General features: G+C 42.8%; 1 protein-coding gene across 1 annotated transcript in view; it reads left to right on the top strand.

Moving 5' to 3' along the window:
• Positions 1 to 200: 200 nt before the first annotated feature.
• Positions 201 to 23483, top strand: part of boc (BOC cell adhesion associated, oncogene regulated) — a gene marked incomplete at its 5' end in the record, with an annotated part of 28887 nt that continues 5604 nt past the window's right edge. The window contains 10 exon segments of the mRNA XM_014002232.1: positions 201 to 395; positions 13724 to 13849; positions 15208 to 15480; positions 18588 to 18734; positions 19169 to 19312; positions 20323 to 20616; positions 21932 to 22204; positions 22284 to 22552; positions 22640 to 22805; positions 22958 to 23017. Of these exon segments, the coding sequence (XP_013857686.1) occupies positions 13741 to 13849; positions 15208 to 15480; positions 18588 to 18734; positions 19169 to 19312; positions 20323 to 20616; positions 21932 to 22204; positions 22284 to 22552; positions 22640 to 22805; positions 22958 to 23017 (1735 nt within the window).

The raw sequence follows: 23483 nt of genomic DNA, 5'->3' as shown, positions 1-23483 counted from the left end.
CGCGCGACGTAAACCCGAGGAGAAGCGAAGCTGCAGTACCCGARTCTGGGGGATTTTCGGGAGCCAGTCCCTCATTGTCCAGATCCCTCCCCCTGCTTGGGAAGTGGGAGGACCCGAAAAGGCGTTCCAAAAGGGAGAATTGTTTGAGAGCTCAGTCATCCAAAAACGGCCTTTCAATGTGAGAACTTGGGGAGCCGAAGAAGAAGAAGAAAACGAAGAAGAAGAAGAAAATGTCGGGTGGCATCGCAGTAAATTACTAAAGCAGCGAAGGCTTTAGCGACAGAAAGAGGAGGGAAAGAAGTGAAACGAGTGTCTGTTTTTTTGGGGGACTACGACCGAGAAGAGAGAGAAAAAGAGGTTGGAGTGAAGTGAGACGAAAAGTGCAGCAGTTTTTGGTAAGTTTTACCTCTTCACCATCATGCGGTCCGTGTTGTTATTGTGGCGCTGTTACGCTACTTTAAAACAGTTTTTTACAAACGTACCCGGTTTGGTTCGTGTTTAACGTTTGTTACTACAATATTTTCCTTCGAACTACTTTATATATTCAATTCCAAACTATTATTATTAAACTTTCATACTTTTAGTTCATGATGGAACTTTGATAGCTAAGCTATATGCGTCTTTCTTTTAAACTCTCCGTCACGCAAACGCATCATTGTTTAAATGTAGTTTTTTTTTGGGTCATATTATAGTTTGTTTAAAGCAAAGCTTGTCGGGCTCAGCCTGTTGTTGAATGGATGAACCCCTCGTCCATATATTATTATCCAAACCTTTCGTCTTCCTGCCCGTGTTTGCGGTGTATCACCGCACAATGCGTGTAAACGGGGATGTAAAGTGTCTGCGGGACGCGGTGTAGAGGTTTGAAGTTGTGTTTTAATTCCATTAAGTGTGTTTTTGTTGATTAYGGGTTCAGGGTGTACAGGCCGCAGCCTATAGCTGCTTCTATAGGCAGAGAGAAAACAGACATGTTGAACCTCTGCCAGATTTACACCCAATGATGCTGGGAAGCAGAATTAACTAATGAATATTTAAAACAAGGTTGCTGTTGGATAAAAAAAACACAAGACTAGATTATTTTCACTGATGAAAGTCATGTTTATAATATGAAAATTATTATAAAATGCTGCTCCTGATAAATTTTCATCCTCTAGACCTAAAATTCCTGTTTATTTGTTATTAGTTTGTTGTACTTTCTTTACTATAATCCATTAGATTCACCATAAAGGGACCAGGGAGGACTAGTATTACACTCCACWTACCAAAACAAGTCTACCTGAGTGCACTCCCCCCTTCAGCCCAGCTGTCAGAATGACCTCATTAAAGCTTGTAAATAAACTGGCAGCTGTTGGATGGATTCTACATGAATGTCTTTGCTTTCAGGAGGATCTTTCTGATTATCATCCTCTCATTCAGGTCTGATTTAATGAGGAAAACATAGTCTTGCCAGTCTCCAGGGGCTGCTAATGAGTCTTGGCCAGGGTGTTATCACGGGAGGCCTGCTGGAACAGCCGCAGGGGCTCGAGTTTCCAACCCCAGGTGTCGTTTTTTGTGATTTGGATTACATTTAGCCTCCGCTGGCTCTTTGCATGGAGCGATTCAGTGACAGACATGGCATCGTACAAGAGGGCCCGATTGTTCCCACTGAATCAATGTCACTTGGATTAAAAGTCGAAACGAATGGCCTGGCCTCCCCCAATTAGGCTCACAGCCTATAAGCAAATTAATTGGTCTCGGTTATATAAAAAAAGGAGCCTTGTTGCTGGGTTTGTTGTTTTTCTTGATCATCTTTGACAGGAGGGAGGATCAAAGTTGTTCTCTGCCTGTTTCTCACACTGTTTGGTTCTTTTCATTAGAGCGAACATTATGAGTCCATAATCGGCTTCAGTTTATAGGAATTGAATAGACACCCATCAAGACATTTTTCTTTATGAAATATGCAAATAATAAACAATAGAAAAGCTTTTAGATTACCAAAGCAATGAARCAATTTTCCCATGTGAGGTTTAGTTTTTGTTTTTGGACAGTTTTTCCTTAAACTACATCTTGAGGTTTGAGATATTTTATTTATTTATTGCTTTTATCTATTTAATAGATGTCAGATAGTGAACCTAGATAGTTTAGCATCATAGTGTGTTTTGACCAAACATGATCTTAGGTATGTAACGCCTAAGGCTGCAGTTGTTAAAATTAAAACATGGCTCAGTACAACCGATAGTTGACTTTATAATCTGAGTTTGGCGTAACTTTTACAGACAGATCCTTGTCCAACTAAGATACATTACACTCTGTTGATCTTGGTTGCCTACCAAAAAGAGAGTGAAGACAAAATCTGCRAGTTTTAGACTGTTGATACTTTTTTTTTTCAAACCAATAGGCCCTGCGTTTTTATATCTTGTAAAGAAATTTTATAATGTGTCTTTAGGTCTGCAGCCAACCAGTATCTATCCGACTTTGTCATGCTGAAAAGATGGTATTTTACTTGTTCGACTCTCATCTGGTGTGTTTTTACATCTGGATGTAAATCAAAGTCTAATAAATCCACCCCCTTAAGATTAAAGATAACAAACAGGCCTTGGATCCATACGGTCTGGTGTTACCACTCGGATCTTGTGTTTGAGAGCCAGCAGTTCTGACTCCGGTGCTGGAAAGCAGCATTGTTAKTGTAGGAATTTTAACATTGGCGTTAATTGACAAAAGAGAGGAAAAAAAATATTTCCTGAAGGCATACTTTCATCTCCCTGACAGCGGGTAGGCTCATGCAGTCATAACAGCCTGGAGACAGAATCTGTGGGCCTTTGCTGCGTTTTTGTGTGTGTGTGTGTGTGTGTGTGTGTGTGTGTGTGTGTGTGTGTGTGTGTGTGTGTGTGTGTTAGTCACACAATCAAGGCCATCTCTTTGTAGTGGAATGCACCACTTGTCATTTTGGTCCAAAGCTGGCTTCACCTGATCGGTTGTTTTGAGATCAGTGCATCAGAAGAAGAGCTCAAGATGTTGAAGGAGAAGAGAGGGGAGAAGTTAATAATTTTAACCCTTTTTTTTCTGAGTTGATGTAATTTTTATAAACCAGCAAAGAACACATTCATGGCCAAATAAGGCTGCTTCGTTTTTTTCCCTGGCTGTCATTATTGGCCCGTTGACATATGATGCATTAGGCTTCCAGCGCTGACAGATTGGAGGCTCGGGGTSTAGCCCTCCTGCACCCGCCTGAGAGTTTCTGTGTCCAGTCAGACATCGGATGACTAAAAAGGGACACCTGGACCGGCAGGTGGCCAGGGTCCAGATCCCTCCCTGGGGCTTGCATACCTCTATTCTCTTGATCCTCCCTGCCAGTGAGGACCACAGAGACGGAGACGAAGGAATGTGTTTAAAAAAAAAAAACAAGAGGAGGGGGAAATGGTAAAGAAGAAATTTCTGACAAAGTTTGAGGAACTAATTTAACACGCTATGATTAAACACATCAAATCGAAAGGACGCAAGAGACAAGTAAAAGGCTTTAGGGCTGCACAAGATATAAAAGAGTGATTGCGTTTATCARTGTGAATGCTATCTGGTAATATCAGGAATATATTTGAACTTTGCTAACCTTGATGATACTCACAGCTGGTTTATGAAAACACAGTTTCCACAAAACATTGTTACAGTAACTATGCCAGGCCTGTATGTGGTGCTGTAAAGCTCCCACAAAAATACATTAAAAACAGGAAACAAGGTGTGAAGCGTTCATAGAAGTCTGCGTACAAATATAAACACAAGAAGACAATGCTCTCAGGTTGTAGGTTACATTAGAGCTATGACATTATCGTTTTCAGCTGGTTTTGGCTGTCTGYACAAAACAAGGGTGATGTTTCAAGRTTTTTTTTTYCCCCCATCTGGAAMTTGTTTTTTTTWAATGCTGTTTTGGGTCTCCTAAAACAAAGTTTCAGTGTGAAAGCAAGCCTAAAACGATAAAATCTTTGCAAATTAACAAAAACTGTTGCTGTGTGGTCGGGGCTCTTAGGTCAAGGTTTACCAAAGTTTTTAGGTTCTAGACCAAATTATGCTCTATAAATTATACTCGTTTGTATGTATTATGGTTGCAATCACACTCAAACAATCTTAATYGGGATTATCCAAAGCTTTTAGACCAGTTGAGTTGATTTTGTTCTACTACTTAAAGCAAAACATAAGAAGCTCTTGATTGGATAATGAGGTTACTCCAGTCACTCTCCTCTCACACTCCCTTTCTCCCACACACAAACATGCAAACACACAGTTTGTGATTGCTGTGTTTGCAGTGTTAGATCATTGATCAACTCCAGACTCTGCAAAGAAAGCTCTGTGTGTAGACAAATACGTCTCTGTKTGCAAAGTAGATATTTGGACAAAGATTAGGGGCTGTTTTTACGAGCCAAAAGCAACTCAGACGCTTTAATAGATCATTCACACAGACTCGAGGTTGTACTCCGACTGGGACTGTTCAGTTTAAGCCTCCCTCTCTCCATCTCTTTCCATCTTGCACACTTTAAAGTTTGTAGTTAGTTTGCCGTCCAGATGGAGTATTAAATGCACATTGTGTTTTTTCCCCCCTCCAGCCTGCATGAGAGAAACAATAAAAGCATCAAAAAGACATGTCAGGGAATCTGGGTTGTGTTCCAGGGCTTTAACCAGTAATCAGATTTATTGTGTTGCACTAGAGAGAAAAAACTCATCATTGAAGAATGTCAAACTGGCAAGAGAAGACATGATTCAACAGAATAAATCACTGGGCACCAGATCACTTCGTAATTGGGCCCCTGAGGTTATCTGAGCTGGAATTTTCCATCAGTAGAGCGGCTCCATCTGCCGTAACAGTTGTATCTCTGAAGTTTTGTTTCGCGGTGTTCCAGAGCCGCATTGTAGACATCTGTGACTCTGACTGACGCGACAAATGGCAGCCCTGCAACGTGGTCGCGAGTCCAGGAGCTCCACTTTCAAACCAGCCTCGTCCAGCTGTTTCTCCTATTAAGACCCAGCAGCTTTCACTTCACGACCAACCGTCAAACTCAGTTTCACCGTGTCGAAGATGGCTGACGCCCCACGGCTTCACTTTGTGTTTAATTTCCTGCCTCTTTTTTTTTTTTCTAATTCCCTCCTCTCTCATATCTGTTATTGCTATAACTTTCTCCTTTGGCTGTTCCAAATAACTTTACAGCCTCCCTCCATTCCCTCATCTCTCTTTCCATCTCCCCCTCCTCTGCCTTATCTCGCTTTCCTAATGCCTTCTCATATCTGTTTTTCATATAATATTTCACCCGCTCTGCTTTTCTCTTCTTTCCTTCATCTCCCACTGAGAGTTTTAGAGCCAGGCAGCTCTCCTTTTTTTCCTCTTCTGGGTTCCTGCTGAATAATGGGGAGAAATTGCTCTTGATTTATAATTGGTTCCATTCACTCTGATGCATGAGCTGCCAAAAGAGTTAGGGGCCCCTTTAACCCATCCAATATCCCCCCTCCCTGCCTCAGTCCCTCCCTCCCAATGATGCAGGAACACACAGGGAGCGGGGCTGCRTATACAGTATGTACAGCTATGAAAGTCTACACTGGCATGAATGTGTGTGTGTGTGTGCGCGGTATTTTATCTCTTGGACTGAGAAGTGGTAGTCTGTTTTTTAGCCTGTTGACATTTGCTGTCGGAAAGGCTTTCACAGTTCTGCATATTTATGTGCCTCTGTGAGTATRCTTTTACCATGTACTAGGAGTTTTAGGAATTTCTTGCTTATGTGTCACCAAGTGTATGTGTGTGGTGTGTGTGTAGGAAAAAAATGGTTGTGGGTAAGTGAAATCTGTAACTGTATGATTGCGTGCATTTGTGCAACAAGTCATGTAAAGTCTCTAACACACCCACAGAAAATAAAACAAAACAAAACAAAAAAAAAGACAGTTGATGCTTTTTACAACCCATGGTTGTTCAGCCTTTTAGTCATACACTGCTAATTAAAATAACTTGAAGTGTAATAAATTAGACTTGCTAAAAATATTTGCTGACCTGACCTAGGCCATTATAATGCAGTTCTGATGATTTTTTAACACATCTGGGGGAAAAAGCAATACTTTGTTGCCATGTTTTTATTACATTTATCTTTATGAGAACTGATTTCATCATCATRTCATCGAGGACTACTGCCTGTGTTGTGTTTTTGCTGAAAAAAGGAGCATGTTCATATGTTCTGGATGAAGATTAGCAGTAAAATTATAGCCTATTTGCCACAAGTCCTGGCTTTTAATGGAACAGAAGTACACACAATTATGTCTTTGTTAGTTCTGCTAATCAGAAATGTGTTCATTCATTTTTCACCAGTACAATAGGTTATTATTATTGTTGTTGTTGTTATTGTTGTTTGTTGTTGTTGTTGTTATTATTAAAGGTTTTGACACTAAATATAGCTTCTTTTCTCACTATAGTATCTACTTTGTCATTTCTTTTTCCCTTTTAAAAAAACAGCAGTGGCAGAAGTGGATGTTGGGCGACGTTAAGCTACTGATAGGAAGTTTTTCGCAAAAAAAGCACCCTTGTCTTGAAAAGCACAGTAGCAATTGCTGAACAAACTGGGGATTTATTTACTGCCACCTTGTGGTATTATTTGCACCAAATCACTTCTAGGAACCGGTAAAAAAAAGATAGCATATAAGTGAAAGTCGCATAAACTACGCTATTTAAATGATTTTTCTTTGAGGACTAGGAATTCATAAAAACCTTACCTATCCTTACKTTCTGTAGATCTGTCTTTCTTGCTAGATAGAGTCTAGCTAGGAGGGTTGAGCAATAATGTGGTTGTAATTTAATCCAAACAATTCGCGACCGTTAGATAGATGGGAACCTACAGGGAAATTCAAAATACTCTAGTCAATTTAAACCCTAGTAACATTGGGCCTCATGCAAGAACCGTTCGTATGCACAGATTTGTTCTTAAGTTGTGCGTACGAGTGATTTAGGAGAATTWGTGGCATTCACCAATGTTTTCGTATTCTAAGATTTTTTCAGATACGAACAAAATTCACGTGTGGTCCAGACCTGTCGTATATTTTACGAGCAGTCAGTCTGCTGTTATCCAGACTGATTTTCCTCCCTAATAACTTTATATTTCGTTAGTTTGGAGATTTTTTAAGTTGAAAATAAATTACACTCCATAATTATGTTGACAATAGGCTATTTTGCTTGAATTAGAGTTATAATTTTAAATGTAATAATTTAGACTAACAATATAAATTCWACGTCCGGCCGGCTTATCCAGGATCGGGTCGCGGAGGCAGCAGGAGACCCCGCTCTCCCCAGCGACACCTTCCAGCTCGTCCTGGGGGACTCTGAGACGTTCGGTGCACAGCTCCATGGCTTCTGAATAAATGAAAATGATTTAACACAGTTGTTTATACTTTTAGCAGCACATTTTATTTAACAGCTGACCTGCTAAAAATGACAGATTTTCTTTTCTGGATCTCTGACAGATGGACTTCAATCTCTGAACTCGTAAAGTTTTCTTTTTAGTTTTAGCTGTCATTTTCATGAACGGACACTTCCTGATATCTGAGGCAGGAAACATAGCCTTATATGGTGTTTTTGGGGTGGTAATTAKGCTAATCTCCTCTCGCGTGCACGAGCAGCTGGAWACGAACAGGTGKAATTTACGCAGCTCATTTACACACTTTTCCTGAAGATAGAAGAGTTTGTTGAATCTGACGTGRCRTGTTYGTACGAACCCTTTGTACGAACAAAAGTAAGAGAAATTTAGRATAAGAATACGAACATGTTCTTGCATGAGGCCCATTGTATGTATGTTATGCTGTATTTTATCTGTACACCGTTTCAATATAACCAACAGTGATTGTACTCTCTGCATCTTGACCTGTTCGTAGCTTGAAAAAAATAACTTAAAAGTGTCTTTATTGACATAACTTTTATAAGTCACATCTCTGAACTTTGTTAAAACTCATCACTGCTTTCATTAAACCTGTCTTACGTTAGGTTAGCGGCCATCAGAGGCTAAAGAGACATAATAATTAGCACAAGCTAGAACTTGGGAATAACTTGGGGCACAAAGGAGGAACAAGAAAATGAATGTAAAGATGCTATTAAGGTTGGCAGAAATTGCAAACACTTTCTTGTGTGTGCACTAGCAGCACACATTTGGGTTGTATTTTTATCACAAAGTTAATAGCCTGTCTCTGAACCTCGTTTTTGCCATTGAAGAGCCATCCATATTGTCTCTCCATCATCTATCATCTTTTTCCTCCTGTCTTACCTTATTTCCATCCTCTCTCCCGYCCCTGATCTCAGGTTCGCCTCACAAGCCCGGTGGCCGTGATGATCCAGTCCTGTTCCCATGGCCCTGCTGGGCACATTGGCATCCCACACCAGGCACAGGAATGTGGGTGGATGTGCTCGCCACGGCCCCATAATTAGCTCTCTGTGGTTAATTCAGCTTGGTTATCTAAATTATGTAAATGCCATGGTGCCTAATTGATTAGAAAGCCGCCTTCCATTACATCGCAGGCCTGTCCAGATCCCTCTCGTTAATCCTCAAGACACTCTGTAGCTCGTTAGTGCTGGGTTGTTTTTGGAGGGGAGGGGGGTAGATTGGGGATAAATGAGGACTTGGATGGGCATATTGCTTGTTAATACTTTGTGAAGAATTGGAGGAGGGGGTAAATTCTCAGCCTCGTTAGGGATGCCTAGGTTCTTTTCATGTGTAATTTTATGGCATGAGAACGAGAGATGTTTTGAGTGGAGGATTTGGATCGGTCCCCTCTCCACCTGTTGAGCAAGATTTTCGTGCCAAATGAGACTCCATAAGTTATCCTTCTTTTGGAGGAGGGCTCCTGGGGAGCAAGACTATAGCTTGGAATCGTTTAACGTTCGTTTTACTTATGCAGACCAGAAAAAGAAAATATGGAGCGCATCCATTTCAGTTTGTTTTTAATTAGGGATCTTCGTAGTAAAGGCAACCACATTCAGTCTTGAGTGTTTTTTAATTGGTTTGACCCTGAAACTGAACCAACTGTTAGCAAAAGAAATATTTTCAAAACAAAACTAAGACTCAAGATTTTTGCTAACATCTTCAGTTTATTTTGTGCAATTCAGTATATTTATTAGGTATCAATAAAACAGTGAAAATGCGACTTATGCTACTTTTTAATTATGCTATTATAAAACTGGTAAAAAATTTCTCAAATATTATACATATAGTTTTTCTTAATTAAGTTTTAACAAATAAGTGTTTGTTCCATGTGGTTGCTTTCGTATTCAACCACAATAAAATTATGGTTCCCAGCATTCCTGCTTTTCAGAATGAGCCACAATGTACTTATGAGGAGGCTGGAGCGCCTGTGGATGGATTTTTAAAAAAAAGCAGTGGAGAGTTTTAAAACCATCATGCAATGTTTTTTTTTTTTTGTTTTATTTGTCTTTCACCCACTGTTTTATTAGTTCTGAACTGCAACAAACGATTTGCTTTTAAAAGGGTAATGGCTAAGTTCTTCCACAATCTTTACACTAAATGTTGTGTGCAGGTTTTCATACAGCTCGACATACTGCTCGCACATGTTTTTTAAATGAAAAAGCATTAGAATCCAGCTAATGCAGGATATTGGATCTGAGACATTTTTTGGATTTTTGGGGTTTGAAATATTTTTCACACAAGCCAAATTTCTCTGTGTAAATCAACATTCGGCGTGAGAATTACATTGAAAAAGTTTAATAGATGGGGTTAATTGTTATTAAGTACAGATTCACATATTTTTAGTAAGGAACTTAGTTTGACTCTATTTAACCATCTGCTTAGCTGTGGTAGTTACTCTGCTGGAACTATGTGATGTGACSTTTTTAAAGCCTTTATTTTTATGTCCTATGTTTTGTTAAGACTAAATAAACACTGGCTGATTTTAGAGTAGTCAGCCCATTATTATGTTTGTTCTTTGCCAMTATTTTGATAAGACAAAAAGTTAAGATGAAAGGTTTTGCCACTGCTTTTGAGAGAAAAAAAAGGCTTCCCTCTTTGTCTTTGTCCTTCTGTCCCTGTTTGATGTTGTGATAGTTTAACCGGGTGTCCTGTTGGTTTGTTAATCAACCCCAGCACTCTGCTCGTCGTGCTCCACTCGGCACAGGCCCCAGGCGAGGCCGAGAGAGGCCAGAGACCAGATTGACAGAATATGTTGGGACATTCAGGGGACGCTCTCACAAACACCCCCTCTCATTGACGAGGCCCTGCTCTCTCCTCCTGCTCGCCTGCCAGTTGATGTCCTCTATATTAATTTGAGTCGCTGTTCAGCACTCGCAGTCACCGCCCCCAGCACCACTGCCTCCGTAAACCCTCTTTTACCCATCCTCACATCAATCGATAAAGGCACTGACCCCCCTTCTTCTTCACAAACTCTCCACTTTCGAACCTCTTGTCCATTGAGACCCCCCCCTCCCCCCTCCTCCTCTTTCCTCTCTGCACTTTGGTCATTGAGCAAGGCCCATCATCTCTTACCCGGGCCCTTCAGAGCAGCGTCTCCCTTTTCTCCAGGGGTCTGCGGGGTCTTTGTCCGTGCACCGGCTCACTGCTTTACAATGACTCTCCACTCTATTAAGGTGCGTTCTGCCTGTTAGCGTCGCCAGGGGCAACCGGCCTCCCGCATGGCGGCTATGCAGCACCGCATTGTGGGCTTAGGGCCCGAGCGGGGCAGTTGAACCCTCAGCACTCCTCACACTTGACACCGCATGTGTTTATCTAAAGGGGGGGCTTTGTGGTGTTTGGAGAACCTCCAGAATGAAAGAGGAGGGGTGTAAAAAGACGTAAAACTGGGGGGGGGGGGGGGGGTGTTGGGAGGTGATAAATATTCAACAGCTCAGCTCCTCGGAAGGAATTACTACTCTGCTACCCCTTCGCCACCTCCTCTCCCTTGTGTGTCTTCTCCATGCCAGTAAGCAGATGGAATGTGATAGCTCAGGGAGGAGGCTCCAGTCTGGTTTTATCCAATTAGCAGGGTTGTCAAAATGAATTTATCCACGGAGGCAGCGGGACAATGGGACCGGCAGTGGCCCGAGAGAACGGGGGCCTCGGTGTCTTCACTTAGCGTGCTCACAATGAACTTCTGTCAAGTGACTCTCTYGCTCGACATCATATCCTCGCATACCTACACAGACGATGCATGCCTGCACACCACCAAGACACTGCGTCCCCCTGTGATGGCCGGTTTGATGACAGCCTTTGGAGCAATCCTCTAAAGGACCTTGTATAATCAGGCACAAGCCAGTCTAATTCTTTAAATGGTTTGGCTTTGACAAATCCTGCAAGCTAGAGACAATAACCCAAATTTGGTACGAAAGATTTCCGGGTCAGGTGGGAAACTTGGTCTATATTTTGCAAAAGAGGGCTGCTCGGGATTTGTGGTCAGTCTAAATGTGGATAAATGTGCAAGTTGTGAGCCCAGACTGGCCCAAATACACACATCTGAAAAACCCAACTAAGTCTGGCAGCTATTACTGGACCAGAACTGGCTTACCAAACGTCTTCCCATCTCACCTGGATATTTTCTAATAGAGTATTTTTTTTTATATCGACTCAAAAGGCTGCCAACTGCAGTAACGAAAACTAAATGCACTTAATATAGATCTGTGAAGCTGTGGACAAATGGATGTCAAACTGCAGTCACTTAATTATTTTTTGGTTTCTGGCAGCAGTGTTTCTTTTAAGGCTACAACAACACAGTCGAATACAGACACACACACACATACCCTGAGCTTTTAATTTAGAGAAGCTGTCTGGGAGTGTGCTCTGTTTTTTATCAGTCTCCCCGATGCGTAGGAGGCTCTTCTGCCTGTGACTTTTCTTGGGAAGGATGGATGGAAAAAKTTGGACGTAGACGTCAGACCAACTTTTCATCTTGAAGCAGGGTATCCAGTAAGCAAACACAGCAGACTAATGAATCAGGCAGACTTTAGAGGAGTACGGCTGTTTTTTAAGGGACTGATGTATGAGGGGCCTGCTAATGTGACCGCTACTACAAAGCATTATCTGTTTCTGTTCCTTCTTTTTCTGCCGTCGATTCGTTTTGTTTTGTGACGAACTGGACAGGTAAGAGGTTGCACGGCTGGGTGGCATGTCCCAGTGTGTGTCCACTTGGCCGGCTGTTTTGGTGTGGTTTACGGTCAGTGACTCTCACAGTTGGAACAGGTGCTCTGTGCACATGTATGGGGCAGCTGTCCTGAGTTGTGTCCATTACTGCAACCAGCCACAGAAGCCACAGGCCTTCAGCTCTGCTGCCTCCTAGATCCACATTAGTTTGTTTGCAGAGTTTGCCTGCTACTGACGGCCCACTCTGTGCGGACGAGAGAGTAAACCAAACTGCGCGCATCTGTATGACTTTATCAAAATCTTACAGTTTCAACATTTCCTGCCTGAAAATCACAATTTCACATAAATGACCATCGAATGACTGTTTTGAAATGGATATAAATAATTTTTTTTAGCTTATTAAATTTATGCTGATTCACAGAGTCTCTAATCAGCAGCACACCATGTTGTTTTCATGTGGCTGCTGCTTTGTTGTCGTTAATGTTTACATTCATCATGTAAAGTTGTTTAGGCAGTCTTAGTGTGCCTTTTAAATTGCTGCACAACAATGTGTGGTTTAGTTCAGTGGTTGTTTTTTCCATTAGCGTCCTCCTTTGCTCATTTTCAATAAATGCGCCAGGAAGCTAATCATTTTTACTGCTGCCATTAGATGATGAAGGTGCACTGTAAGAGTTTCCACTAACTTTTTTGTCCTCTGTGCCCCCCCCACCCCCCTCCCTGTGTATCTAACTGAGCTCCATTAATCATCCCTGCTGTCCTAATAGGATCTGGACAGCCAAATATGTGAAAGTTCTGTTTTGCTTCTACTTTCACAGGAAAGCTGAGCATGTTCAGTGATGTGTACTGTATGAATGTGAGAGAAGGGGGGTCGGGGGGGGGGGGTCGGAGAGTTTTTCAGGACCACCCTCCTTATCCTGACGGGAAGTTGTTAGTTTAACCTGACAGGAAAGAATTCGTGAAACTTGGCAGCAAGCGACAAGGGAGAGAAAAGATTTTCTCTTAGCATTAACTGCTCATACTTTGACTATTACCATCCTTCATTTTTCTCCCAAAACACAATGTTCTGAGTTTTATAACTGCACTCCCCTCTATCATAGACACACTCCTCCTCGCTGCTGCGATATACATCCCCCCCCCACATCCTGCCTCTCGTTAGTTGCTCTTTGTCCCGGGTCATGAATGCAGTCTGTGTGTTTCACCCCCCTTCCCTTCCCCTCTGTCCCTCCTTCCTCCTCTTAGCAGCTCTACCTGTATCGGTTACACCTGAGCGGGAAGGCGGTGGGCTCGGGTTACGGCCCGCAGAATGAGGGCGCCTCTTTGATGAGTGCAGGCTGGAAGGGACGGGGGGTCAGCGTTGGGATGAGGGCCGAGAGAAAAGAGAGRATTTATTTGTGTCTGGAGTTTGGCAGCTGAGGGTGCTGCAGAGCGCTCTGCCTCACCTGGGTTGGGTTAATGGCTGTTTGTTTGTATGTTTACAAACTTGTTTTAAGCAGACAAGGATGCATATATTATATATAAATTTAAAATTATGTGGGTGCTCGGTGCTTGCTTCCCAGTTGGATTTGTGTGCTTTTTGTTTTCTTGCTTATGCTGTTTGTTTTCAGTGCACAGAACATRCAAATGACCCTCTAACTGTTACCTGTTGTGTTTTTCAGGGGGTAGTGTATGGAAAATGTCTGGAAAGCAAAACTGGACTCTGTGGAGAAAGAGAAGGGTTCCAGCGTTGTGTACTCTGGGTGCAGTACTTCTCTGCTGCCTGCAGAGCGGCGCTTCAGCCACCGGTGAGTGATGAGATAATAAAACTATAAATCTAGACATATTTGTTTTTTCACTAACAGTGTTCTTTTTTTTTTCCTCGTAATTATTTTTTTCATTTCTGAATACCTCTAAATATTGCGTGCTTTCTATCACGTCTGAAAAGTGCAGTCTGACCTCACTTTGCAAGCTTTCTTTACCTTCCTGAACACCTGGTACGCAATTACTCCTGCCAGGAAAAAAAAAAGTTTTCTGGCTCCGACAGAGGGAGTAAAGTGTTTTACGTGTCTGGCAGCAGCCACAGCAGTTTGTTTGAAATGCATATGAATAAGTGAGCAGTTTGGATGAGCTGTAGTAGCCACCATGGATGAACTTAAAAATGAAAAGAAGCGTTGTACGGTCAACTGAACTGATTTACTTATTAACCAGCTCAAGAAAGTTAGATATCCTGACTGAATACGGTTAAAACAGGCCTTTAAGTATGTTTTTAAGAAAGGAACTTTCAAATTTGCTGCTATTTCATTATTTAGTTTTTTTGCTTTCCCTTATCAGCAGCAATTGGCATGCACAATCAGCTCAAGTGAATTACTTTCAGCTATGCTAATCAAGTCCATGAGCTACTTTGAAGAAATGAACTGGGTGGATTAGTGTAATCTGGATTAGTTGATCCTGGATCAGCGAAATGATCTTAATTGTTTAAGTGAACCAAGGGGAATGAGCCTTTATTCGCAAAGTCAGAGTTACATGTTTGTTAGTTTTTTTGTACTGATTATTTGTTTTTAAGTTCAGGATTGTTGGTAAATTAAACACTTTTTAAACCAGTAACGAGGAGCTACAGTTTCTTGCCAAATTGTGCTTTTGAATTTATCTTTATTCCTCAGTTTTACTGTTTAAGTAAATCACTGCATTTGTAGGCATCTGGTGCAGTTTAAGGGTGTATTTATTAGGGATGCACAATATATTGGCATTCATATCGGTATCGGCCCGATAAAAACTGGGCCGATATTAACGTCCGATATTGATTTCCCACTTTTTATCTTGGTGTTTCTGTTTTGGGAGGGGAGATGGTTGGTTGAACAGCAYCTGTTTGATCATGATAGTGATATTGACACTGCACAGGAATAACTGAAGTTTGGAGCCATGTCAGAGGTCTGGTTGTTTATTTACAGTATTAAAAAAGACCCAAGTGTGTTTGTGAATATATGTATAATATAATTTGTGTGTTTGTGTAATATCGTTAATTATCGGTCATAATAGCAATAATTATATCGGATATCGATATCGACTGAAATGATCTATTTGGTGCATCCCTAGTCTTTATCATGAAATGTCCTCATAAGAAGCTCTGTTTGCATCTGAAAGCCTTGTTTGATCTCCTCCTCAGATGAGGTGCCGGTGTTCACAGAGGAGCCTGCGTCCGTGGTGCAGAAGTTTGGAGGCAGCGTCTCGTTGCGCTGCAGCGTCCAGCCCGCCTCGGCCCAAGTCAGCTGGCGCCTCAATGGCGAGCAGTTGACGGGCGGCGATCACGGCGTGGTAGTGGGTCCCGGCAGCCTGTTCATCCCTGCTCTGTCCAACCTGACTCTGGGCAGATACCAGTGTGTGGCCAGCACCGGCGCTGGAGCTCTGGCAAGCGTTCCTGCTAACGTCACCGCTGCCAGTGAGTAACCGCCCACCCCAAAGCCGGGCCAAACAAACACAAACACAAACACATGGGCCTCTTTCAGCCCCGCTCGACTTTGGTTTGTCGACGTATCCCAAGAACGCCTTTGACTTGATTTTCTTCAACTAGAACAAAAACAGTGAGGAGGTGGTATTTGTTTGACTCAAACCTTTACCAATGCAACATTGTAAACCCTGTACTTTTCCACTGGTTGTGGTTGGTCTGAAACTAATCCTCACAAAGTATACAAACCAGCTACAGTGAAAATCTGTTACACATCACTGGTAAGTGACACAGCTCATTCTGTGTAGACAAAACAGCTGCTTTTTTATGCTGACTTGCATTGATCTAATAGTAAAAACAAAATGACTGCTGATGCTAAAAGTTTTAGCACTCCGCTGGTACGAGTGGGTGGTGTTACATTTGATACGCATCATGGGACGGAGAGGGGGTCTGAAACCGTGTAACTTGAGCTTTAAGAATGGAGGGGACCCTGGGGCCGGGGGCCAGCTTGAGTAAGGATGGAGGGGACCGGTGCTCAGCGCAGGGGCCCCCTGCCTCCACAGGCTCCTTTGCTCCTCACAACACCACATTCCTCTCTGCAGGGCCTGACAGCAGGGCTCACCAGAAATTATGACCCCATTATTGGCTAAAGGGAGATAAGAGGTGTGTGTGTRTGTTTGGGAGGGGGTGGTGGACAGAGGATATAGGGGTAAGGCAAGGCTGCTGTTGAACGTATTGTTTTACATGTATTGAAGTGATTGATGTTCGCCCTGACTGGAGAAGCTGGAGGTGTTTTAGGCCAGTCGAAACAAGATCCTGACACGACGACGAGACACGATGTCACGTCCTTCCTCTCCATAAACTCTCTCTCTCACACACACCTCTTTCTGCGTGTATTTTTCACACTCACTGTCACTTTCTCTCCACTCCATCCTGCTTTTATTGGCTCACCTTTTCTGTCCTCCCTCACCTCTCGTGTCTTTCTGTTTCCGAGGTGTTAGAAGTTACTGATAGCTCCAGAAGCGGATGAATCTTGCTCAGATCTCTTAAGTGAGGTTTCGTGGAAACTTTATGTACAATTATTATCTAACTTGTTACAGATAAATCTTGGAAAGATCTCAAAAAACATTCCTTGATTTAATAATGACTTCTCGGCCACCCTCAAACCACCTAAGGTGTACATGCTTGTCTGTCTCTTAGCTGTACGCACACGTTTATTGGGATCAGTGTAGGTTGATTCCAGACCCTCCACAATTTTTTGACTTTGAAGAATCTGCCTTTTTTTTTTGGCACGAGTTAAAACTTCTCCTCGCTTGAATTCGTGCTCTGACAATCACCCCGCCATATATCTATGAAACGAGAATGCACAACACGTTGCACAAACATGTTATAATTCAGAGACGCGCACACACAAGCGGGACCCTCCTGCTGTGGCGCATAAAGATGATGAATACACTGTCTCTCTTGAAATATTTTCCTGGGCCCTGCCAAGGAGCCCTGGTGTGGGAGGTCTGCTTCACTTTATGCATACAATCAATCCTCTGTACATGCAGGACGCTCACACACACACACACACACCTGAGAGGCACCCATGAGGGTTTGTTCCTCCAAAGAATGTGGGTATGTAGTTTAAAATGGGTAGATGTAGAAAGAAACAGGCAGGAAGATGGTAGGATGGGTAGGTATCAGGAGGGAGATGGTTGTCTGTAAAAACAGCACCTGATTGATTTAGCAAATGGAGCGCCACACACACTTGAGCACATTTACACACACACCACTAAAACCTAACATGCCCCGGCTTGGATTCTCATCTTTCAGAGTCAAAGCTGACAGTCCGAGATGGAGTCCTGTTGTGTTTCTGTGTGTGTGTGTGTGTAGACCCTGATCTCCCCCATTTCTCCCATTAAAGCTCCTCCAGATGCCGCAGATCCAGCAGCCATGGTGAATTAATCATTGGTGTGTGTTTGTGCAGACGTAAATCACTCTGTTTTTATCAGTTCATCCCGTGGCCTTGATTGAACTTTGCATATAAAATTAGAGCTGTACACAAAGTCTGATCAGTCGACACTGAGCAGCAGCAGATTCCTTTTTTTTTACTTTTAGATGAAGAGTGTGGCTGATCCAAGAAAAACACACCAGTTGTAGCACCTCTGGAAAAAAAAAACTGCAGGGCCCGTGTTTGTTAAGAATAAATCAACAAAGTCTGGTAGACATTTAATTACGTTCCCGGAGTAGTTTTATTTATCTTTCATTTTACTGTCGAACTCCATCATGACAAGTTTCTCCTGTTTTCTCTCCCCTCCCTCTCGCGCTTGTCCCTGCCTCCTTTTTCTTCCCTTGCTCTCATTTTACTTTTTCTTCTGCCTTTTAACTTTTATAAAATGGCATCGCTCCTCCTGCTGAGACGGTTATGGGTTCGGTTCTGTTCCGGCCTCTCAGGAGCCCGGTTTTAGCCGCTTCCTCTCAAAACGCCCCAAAACTGGATGTCTTTCTCTGTAACCCTATCGGGTGGACAGCTCTCCCCTTTGACCCCATGGCCAGGCCTCTGGGCCTCTCAGGCAGGGGTTTAAGGAGGTCAGGGGTCAGATGAGCATCTATTCCGTGCAGACTTTGTGTCTGCAGATTGCAGTTTGCAGCACATGGCCTCTGTAATCCCACTCCATCRTTTCCCACAGGCTCCAAACCAGCTCTAGTTATGTTGTAAGGTCTGTGGAGATTATTGACACCTCCTCAAGTGTTAAAATCTACCATATTGAAATGTTTACCATGAAATGACTCTAGTAGAAAAATGCTTGTGTAAAATTCCCGTGACTCTAACCGGATTGTGTTAACACAAGCAGTGGGAAAGAAACGAGTAGAGAGAGAACATTAAAGAAACAATGTGGTTGCAACACAGCATAGAGAAGCTGGCATTGCATGGAAACAGTAAAGTTATTATTGTTCAAAATATTGTGGTTTTCTTCCTCTGACACTGAGGACTGACTGTGTACATGTGCCGTTAGAAGTGATTTACACAGTGTGTTACGCTGCTGAAAGAATGCCGAGTTGTTTTGCAGTCGTGTGACAGAGCTGACTGGTGTGTTTTGTTACTTTTCTCCCAGAGCTTCGGGACTTCGAGCCCGACGTTCAGCAGGAAATTGAAGTGGACGAAGGCAACACGGCTGTGATTGAATGTCACCTCCCTGAGAGTCAGCCCAAAGCTCAGGTTCGCTACAGCGTCAAACAGGAATGGCTGGAAACTTCCAAAGGTACTGCTGCAGCGTAAATCTTCCCTCTTGATACTGTCGTCTTAATTTACTGGAATGCTATAATCTGACCCCTCATAAAACTGGTGATAAGGTTGTTATCTGGAGAATGTTGAAGCATGGGAATGCTGTTGTTTATTCAAACTATTTACCTCTAAGTTGTCTGGAGGAGAAGAAAAGCTCCAGTGGTTTGTTGCTGGTCTGCTGATGATGCCTGGGAGGTGTAGGTACTGTTATCTGCTGCTTATCAGCGAGGAAATGAATACCACATTGTTAAACTCTGACTGGATGCTCTGAGTCAGACTCGAGGGCGCCACTTAGTGGCCTTTTCCGACAGTACCGAGTGGTGGAATGGTCTTCAGGGCTCGTATTCCATATTGTTTTAGATTCACCGTCCTGTTAGGCTCCTCTCACTCCAATTGTGCTCTCTCCTGCAGGAAACTACCTCATCATGCCGTCGGGGAACCTGCAGATAGCCAACGCCACACGTGAAGACGAGGGGCCGTACAAGTGCGCGGCGTACAACCCTGTCACTCAGGAGGTCAAAACATCCACGTCCACTGACCGTCTGCGCATTCGCCGTGAGTCGTCACCTCCAACACTAACACTAAGGCAGAACAAAAAGATTTATTTATTTTTTGAAGTGGAGTTCTGTAATATTTTACATATTCTAGGTACCAGCTTGAATAACTGCAGTTTTAGGTTATTCTGTCAGAAAAATTAGTTTAATAATAAAAAGTTATTCAAAGAACTATCTAAATATGGATGTTTTAATTGTTCAGACTTTAGGCCAGGGCTATTCAACTGGCGGCCCGCGGGCCACATCCGGCCCATGAGTGACCAAAGTTCGGCCCGTCAATAGATTCATTCATCTCTTAAACTCAAACCCCTGGTTTTCTACTTTAATTACTCCGAGTTATTTTAGATAAACATAAGCATGTTTGGTGTTTACAGAAACATCAGAACCTTGGCTAAAGGCTGGTAAATAACATTTCTATGAACACTCAAGACAGTTAAAACTACAAGCAGTTGAAGATAAAACTATGAAAGTGAAAATAAAATTGGTTTAAAAATTTGTCAAGTCAGCTGTCAAAATATTATTTGTGGTAAATAAGATGTTGTTTTTGTTTTTGTTTTATTATCACTACTTTTATTACACAGGGTTCTGCATGTTGTATTCATGATTAAATACAGTAAAATAAATTATTTCATAGGTAACAGATCTTTGTAATACTTGGTTTATTTACATAATGACTGACAGCTGGATGTTCRGCCCCTAAGCTGTTGACCTGCAGTAACTGTGGCCCTCGGAGTGATTTAGTTGAGTAACCCTGCCTTACATTGCAGCCTGCTCTGTACACGTGTTGCCCACGTGTCTTTCATAAATCCATCAGATTTGACCTTTTATCATTGATCTCAGCAGCACATCTTTAGTCACACATGCTGACATGCACACTTGAATCTTCAAAGTCGCTGATAAAAGTGGAAAGCCGTTTTGATTTAGCGTCTCCGTCATCTGTTTTAAATTTTTTTTTACAAAGMACAGAAGCCTCGCCAACACTCACAYCCCGACCGTCCTCGTCTCTTTCAGGCTCCACCTCCGAAGCGGCCCGCATCACCTACCCTCCGGCGCCCCGCTCCATCATGGTGACCAAAGGCCAGCGGCTGGTGCTGGAGTGCGTGGCCAGCGGCATCCCCACGCCGCTGGTCACGTGGGCCAAAGATGGCCAGGACCTGCGTTTCCACAACAACACGCACTTTTTGCTCAGCAACCTGCTGATCGACGCGGTGAGCGAGGACGACTCCGGCACGTACATCTGCAGAGCGGACAACGGCATCGGCTCGGCCGGCTCTACCACCGTGCTGTACGACGTGCAAGTGTTTGGTGAGAAAAMCAAACTGTTTATCAAACATTTCAACAAAGTGATTGAATTTAAATTCCAGTAAAGTCTRTTCATATCGAAGAGTTTGCTTATTTTATCCTATTTTGCCTGCATCATGGATTTGAGAAATACTTTGTCTCCTGTTTGGCTAAGTTGAAACAGTGGTCTGTGTGTGTGTTTGTGTGTGTGTGTGTGTAGAAGCAGAGACGACACAGTGGAGACAGGGCTCCATTCTGTAGAAGGACTTGATTGAATGTGTCTAGGTTATGGATGACTGTTTTTACAGTGATTTTGTGTGTGTATGTGTGCTTGTGTTTGTGTAAATGTGTTTTGGGCTCGTCTCTCAGCAGCTGGCTCTAATTAAAGTTGGAGTGCTGCTGTAGCTGTAATGAGTTCTGTCTTCCCCCCATTCACAAGCAGCCAACCATCAACTGTCTGGCCTGCCTGGCTCTACACACCCCTCATGTTGTATAGTTGTAGCACACACACATGCGTGAGTTTGTGTTTTTATTAAAACTAAAAGGACTTTTTGTCCAAATTTTTTAATTTATTTTATGCAGCACAAAGTGACAATGAAGCATTTCAGCTGTGCAAGCATTAACCAGGGTTCCTGCAGATCCTTAAAAAGCCTTAAAAGTCATTGAATTCATCAATCCAAAAATAAGGCCTTAATTAGCCTTAAAAGGTCTTAAATCAGTCTTTCAGAAGTCTTAAAAATGTGAACACATTGTAAATAGGATGATTGTAATTCATCTCAAATATTAAAGTAATTGGTAGCATTTATTTTTTTTAAATATTCACATGCAGACACTCCCCTTTGACATCACTTCCTGTTATTTCACATGTAAATACTGTATCTCAACAACTGTCAATCTGAGCAATGTGAAATTTGTTTTGTAATATGTTAATAATGTTGTCTTTCTAAAAAATGCATTAACCTTTCTTACAAATTTTGWTGTCACAGACACTTCAAGGTTTCATCTACAGCAAATTGGGGTTAAGACCCCACTGTGGGTCCTAAAACTCCAAATTTTGGGTCGTTAAACTGACTGCTAAGAATGTTTTTGCTATATTTGACGAGAAAGCAGTTAGATATGGATAAAAAAAATTGTCTTAGCAAAATATTTGAATACTTCAACTGAAAATACTATGATTCATGAGTTGCTGCTAGTTTTTTTGTCATTTGTGTTTATAGTGAAATTGGTCTTAAATTTAATTTCACTTGGCATTAAAAAGTTTTAAAAGTCTTAAACATAACTTGCTTTAAACTGTAGGAACCCTGTTAATGCGTTCCCATCTGTTGGTTTCCTCCTGCAGAGCCTCCTCAGGTGATCGTGGAGCTGCAGCAGCAGGAGGCCGTGTACGGAGAAACCGTACGCTTCACCTGTCAGGTCCGGGGGAAGCCCGCTCCCTCTGTGACGTGGCTCCACAATGCTCAGCCCCTCGCACCGTCCGCACGCCACCGCCTCACCTCGCGGGGGCTGCGCGTCCTAAACGTGGGCCCGCAGGACGACGGCCTGTACCAGTGCATGGCGGAGAACGGAGTGGGCAGCTCACAGGCCTCCGTTCGCCTCGTAACCGTATCGACGGGTCAGTAGGAGGAGTAACCTGTTATAAGTTTCTTTCTTCTGTTTGGTAACTTTTCGATGTGATTGTGTGGTTTCTGTAGGGATTTCACCTGGGAAGAGGCTGCCCTCCATGTTTCGCCCCCTCAGCCCAGACCAGGTGCTGAAGGAGCAGCCTCCTGTAAGGCCCGGGGCTCCCAACGTCAAGCTGCCCTTCGACTGCTCTGACATGCTGGGGCTGATTCTGCCTGCAGATGCCCCCATTATTCTGAGTCAGCCACGCACGGGCAAGGCTGACTCTTATGAACTCACCTGGAGGCCTCGGCATGAGCGAGGGTCCCCTGTGCTGGAATATACCATCAAATACAGAAAAGTAAAGCCACCCCGGGTCTTATTGTGGAAAAAAACTCGCGTCTTCTTTGTTTCTTTATTGTAATCGAGTCCTTTTTGGCCTTTTCAGGAAGGAGACCTTCTTGCAGACTGGACCATCCGCACTATCTCAGGCTCTCTGCACAAGCTGACTCTGACCAAACTGCAGCCAGACAGCCTGTACGAAGTGGAGATGGCTGCCAAGAACTGTGCGGGTTTGGGACAGCCGGCCATGATGACCTTCAGAACTGGCAAAAGTACGACACAGACGGAAAGCATTCAGTCCTATGAGTACTCAACAAATCCCATTAATGCATGAGAAAACAGCAAAACAACTCTTTTTCTGTGGAACCTCAGAGATTTTATTTTTCAGTTTTTGAATCTTGACCGTTTGTTTTTCTGTTTATAGGTCGCAAAGGACCCCAACACCCACAAAAACCTCCTGCTGTCCCTCCGTCGACACTGTCTCGTAAGCACTCACCAGGATGTCTTATGTCCTTAAAGGGAACTCAGACTAGATGTAACAGACATGATTATATAAATATTTACTTCAACTGTAAAAAAATATATACTGTAGGCTGTTTAATTTTGATAACTTCTAAAAATATAACCACACAGACAGCGTCATATTATTAAAGAAAACTGGGTAAATGACGACAGTGTCAGGCTGCGAGCTCTATCCACCCTGAAGGTTCATCTTGGACAATATCTGACGATCAGCGTTTTAAATTAAACCAGAGAGCATTGACAGAAAGAGGAATAGCTTAGCCTGTTAGCCTTCATGTTAGTGCCTAAGCTAATACATTATTTTATATGTATATGGTGATATAGCATTAGCTCCCAAGCCAGTAGTGTTAGCTCAAGAACTGCCATATACTGTATTCATGTTACTAATTAATACGTGACGTTAGTTCATATATAGCTAATGCTGTATC

This window comes from Austrofundulus limnaeus, unplaced genomic scaffold (genome assembly GCF_001266775.1).
Source record: "Austrofundulus limnaeus strain Quisiro unplaced genomic scaffold, Austrofundulus_limnaeus-1.0 Scaffold12, whole genome shotgun sequence".
In the NCBI taxonomy this organism is placed as follows: Eukaryota; Metazoa; Chordata; class Actinopteri; order Cyprinodontiformes; family Rivulidae; genus Austrofundulus; species Austrofundulus limnaeus.
This window is presented reverse-complemented; position numbering and strand designations above follow the sequence as displayed.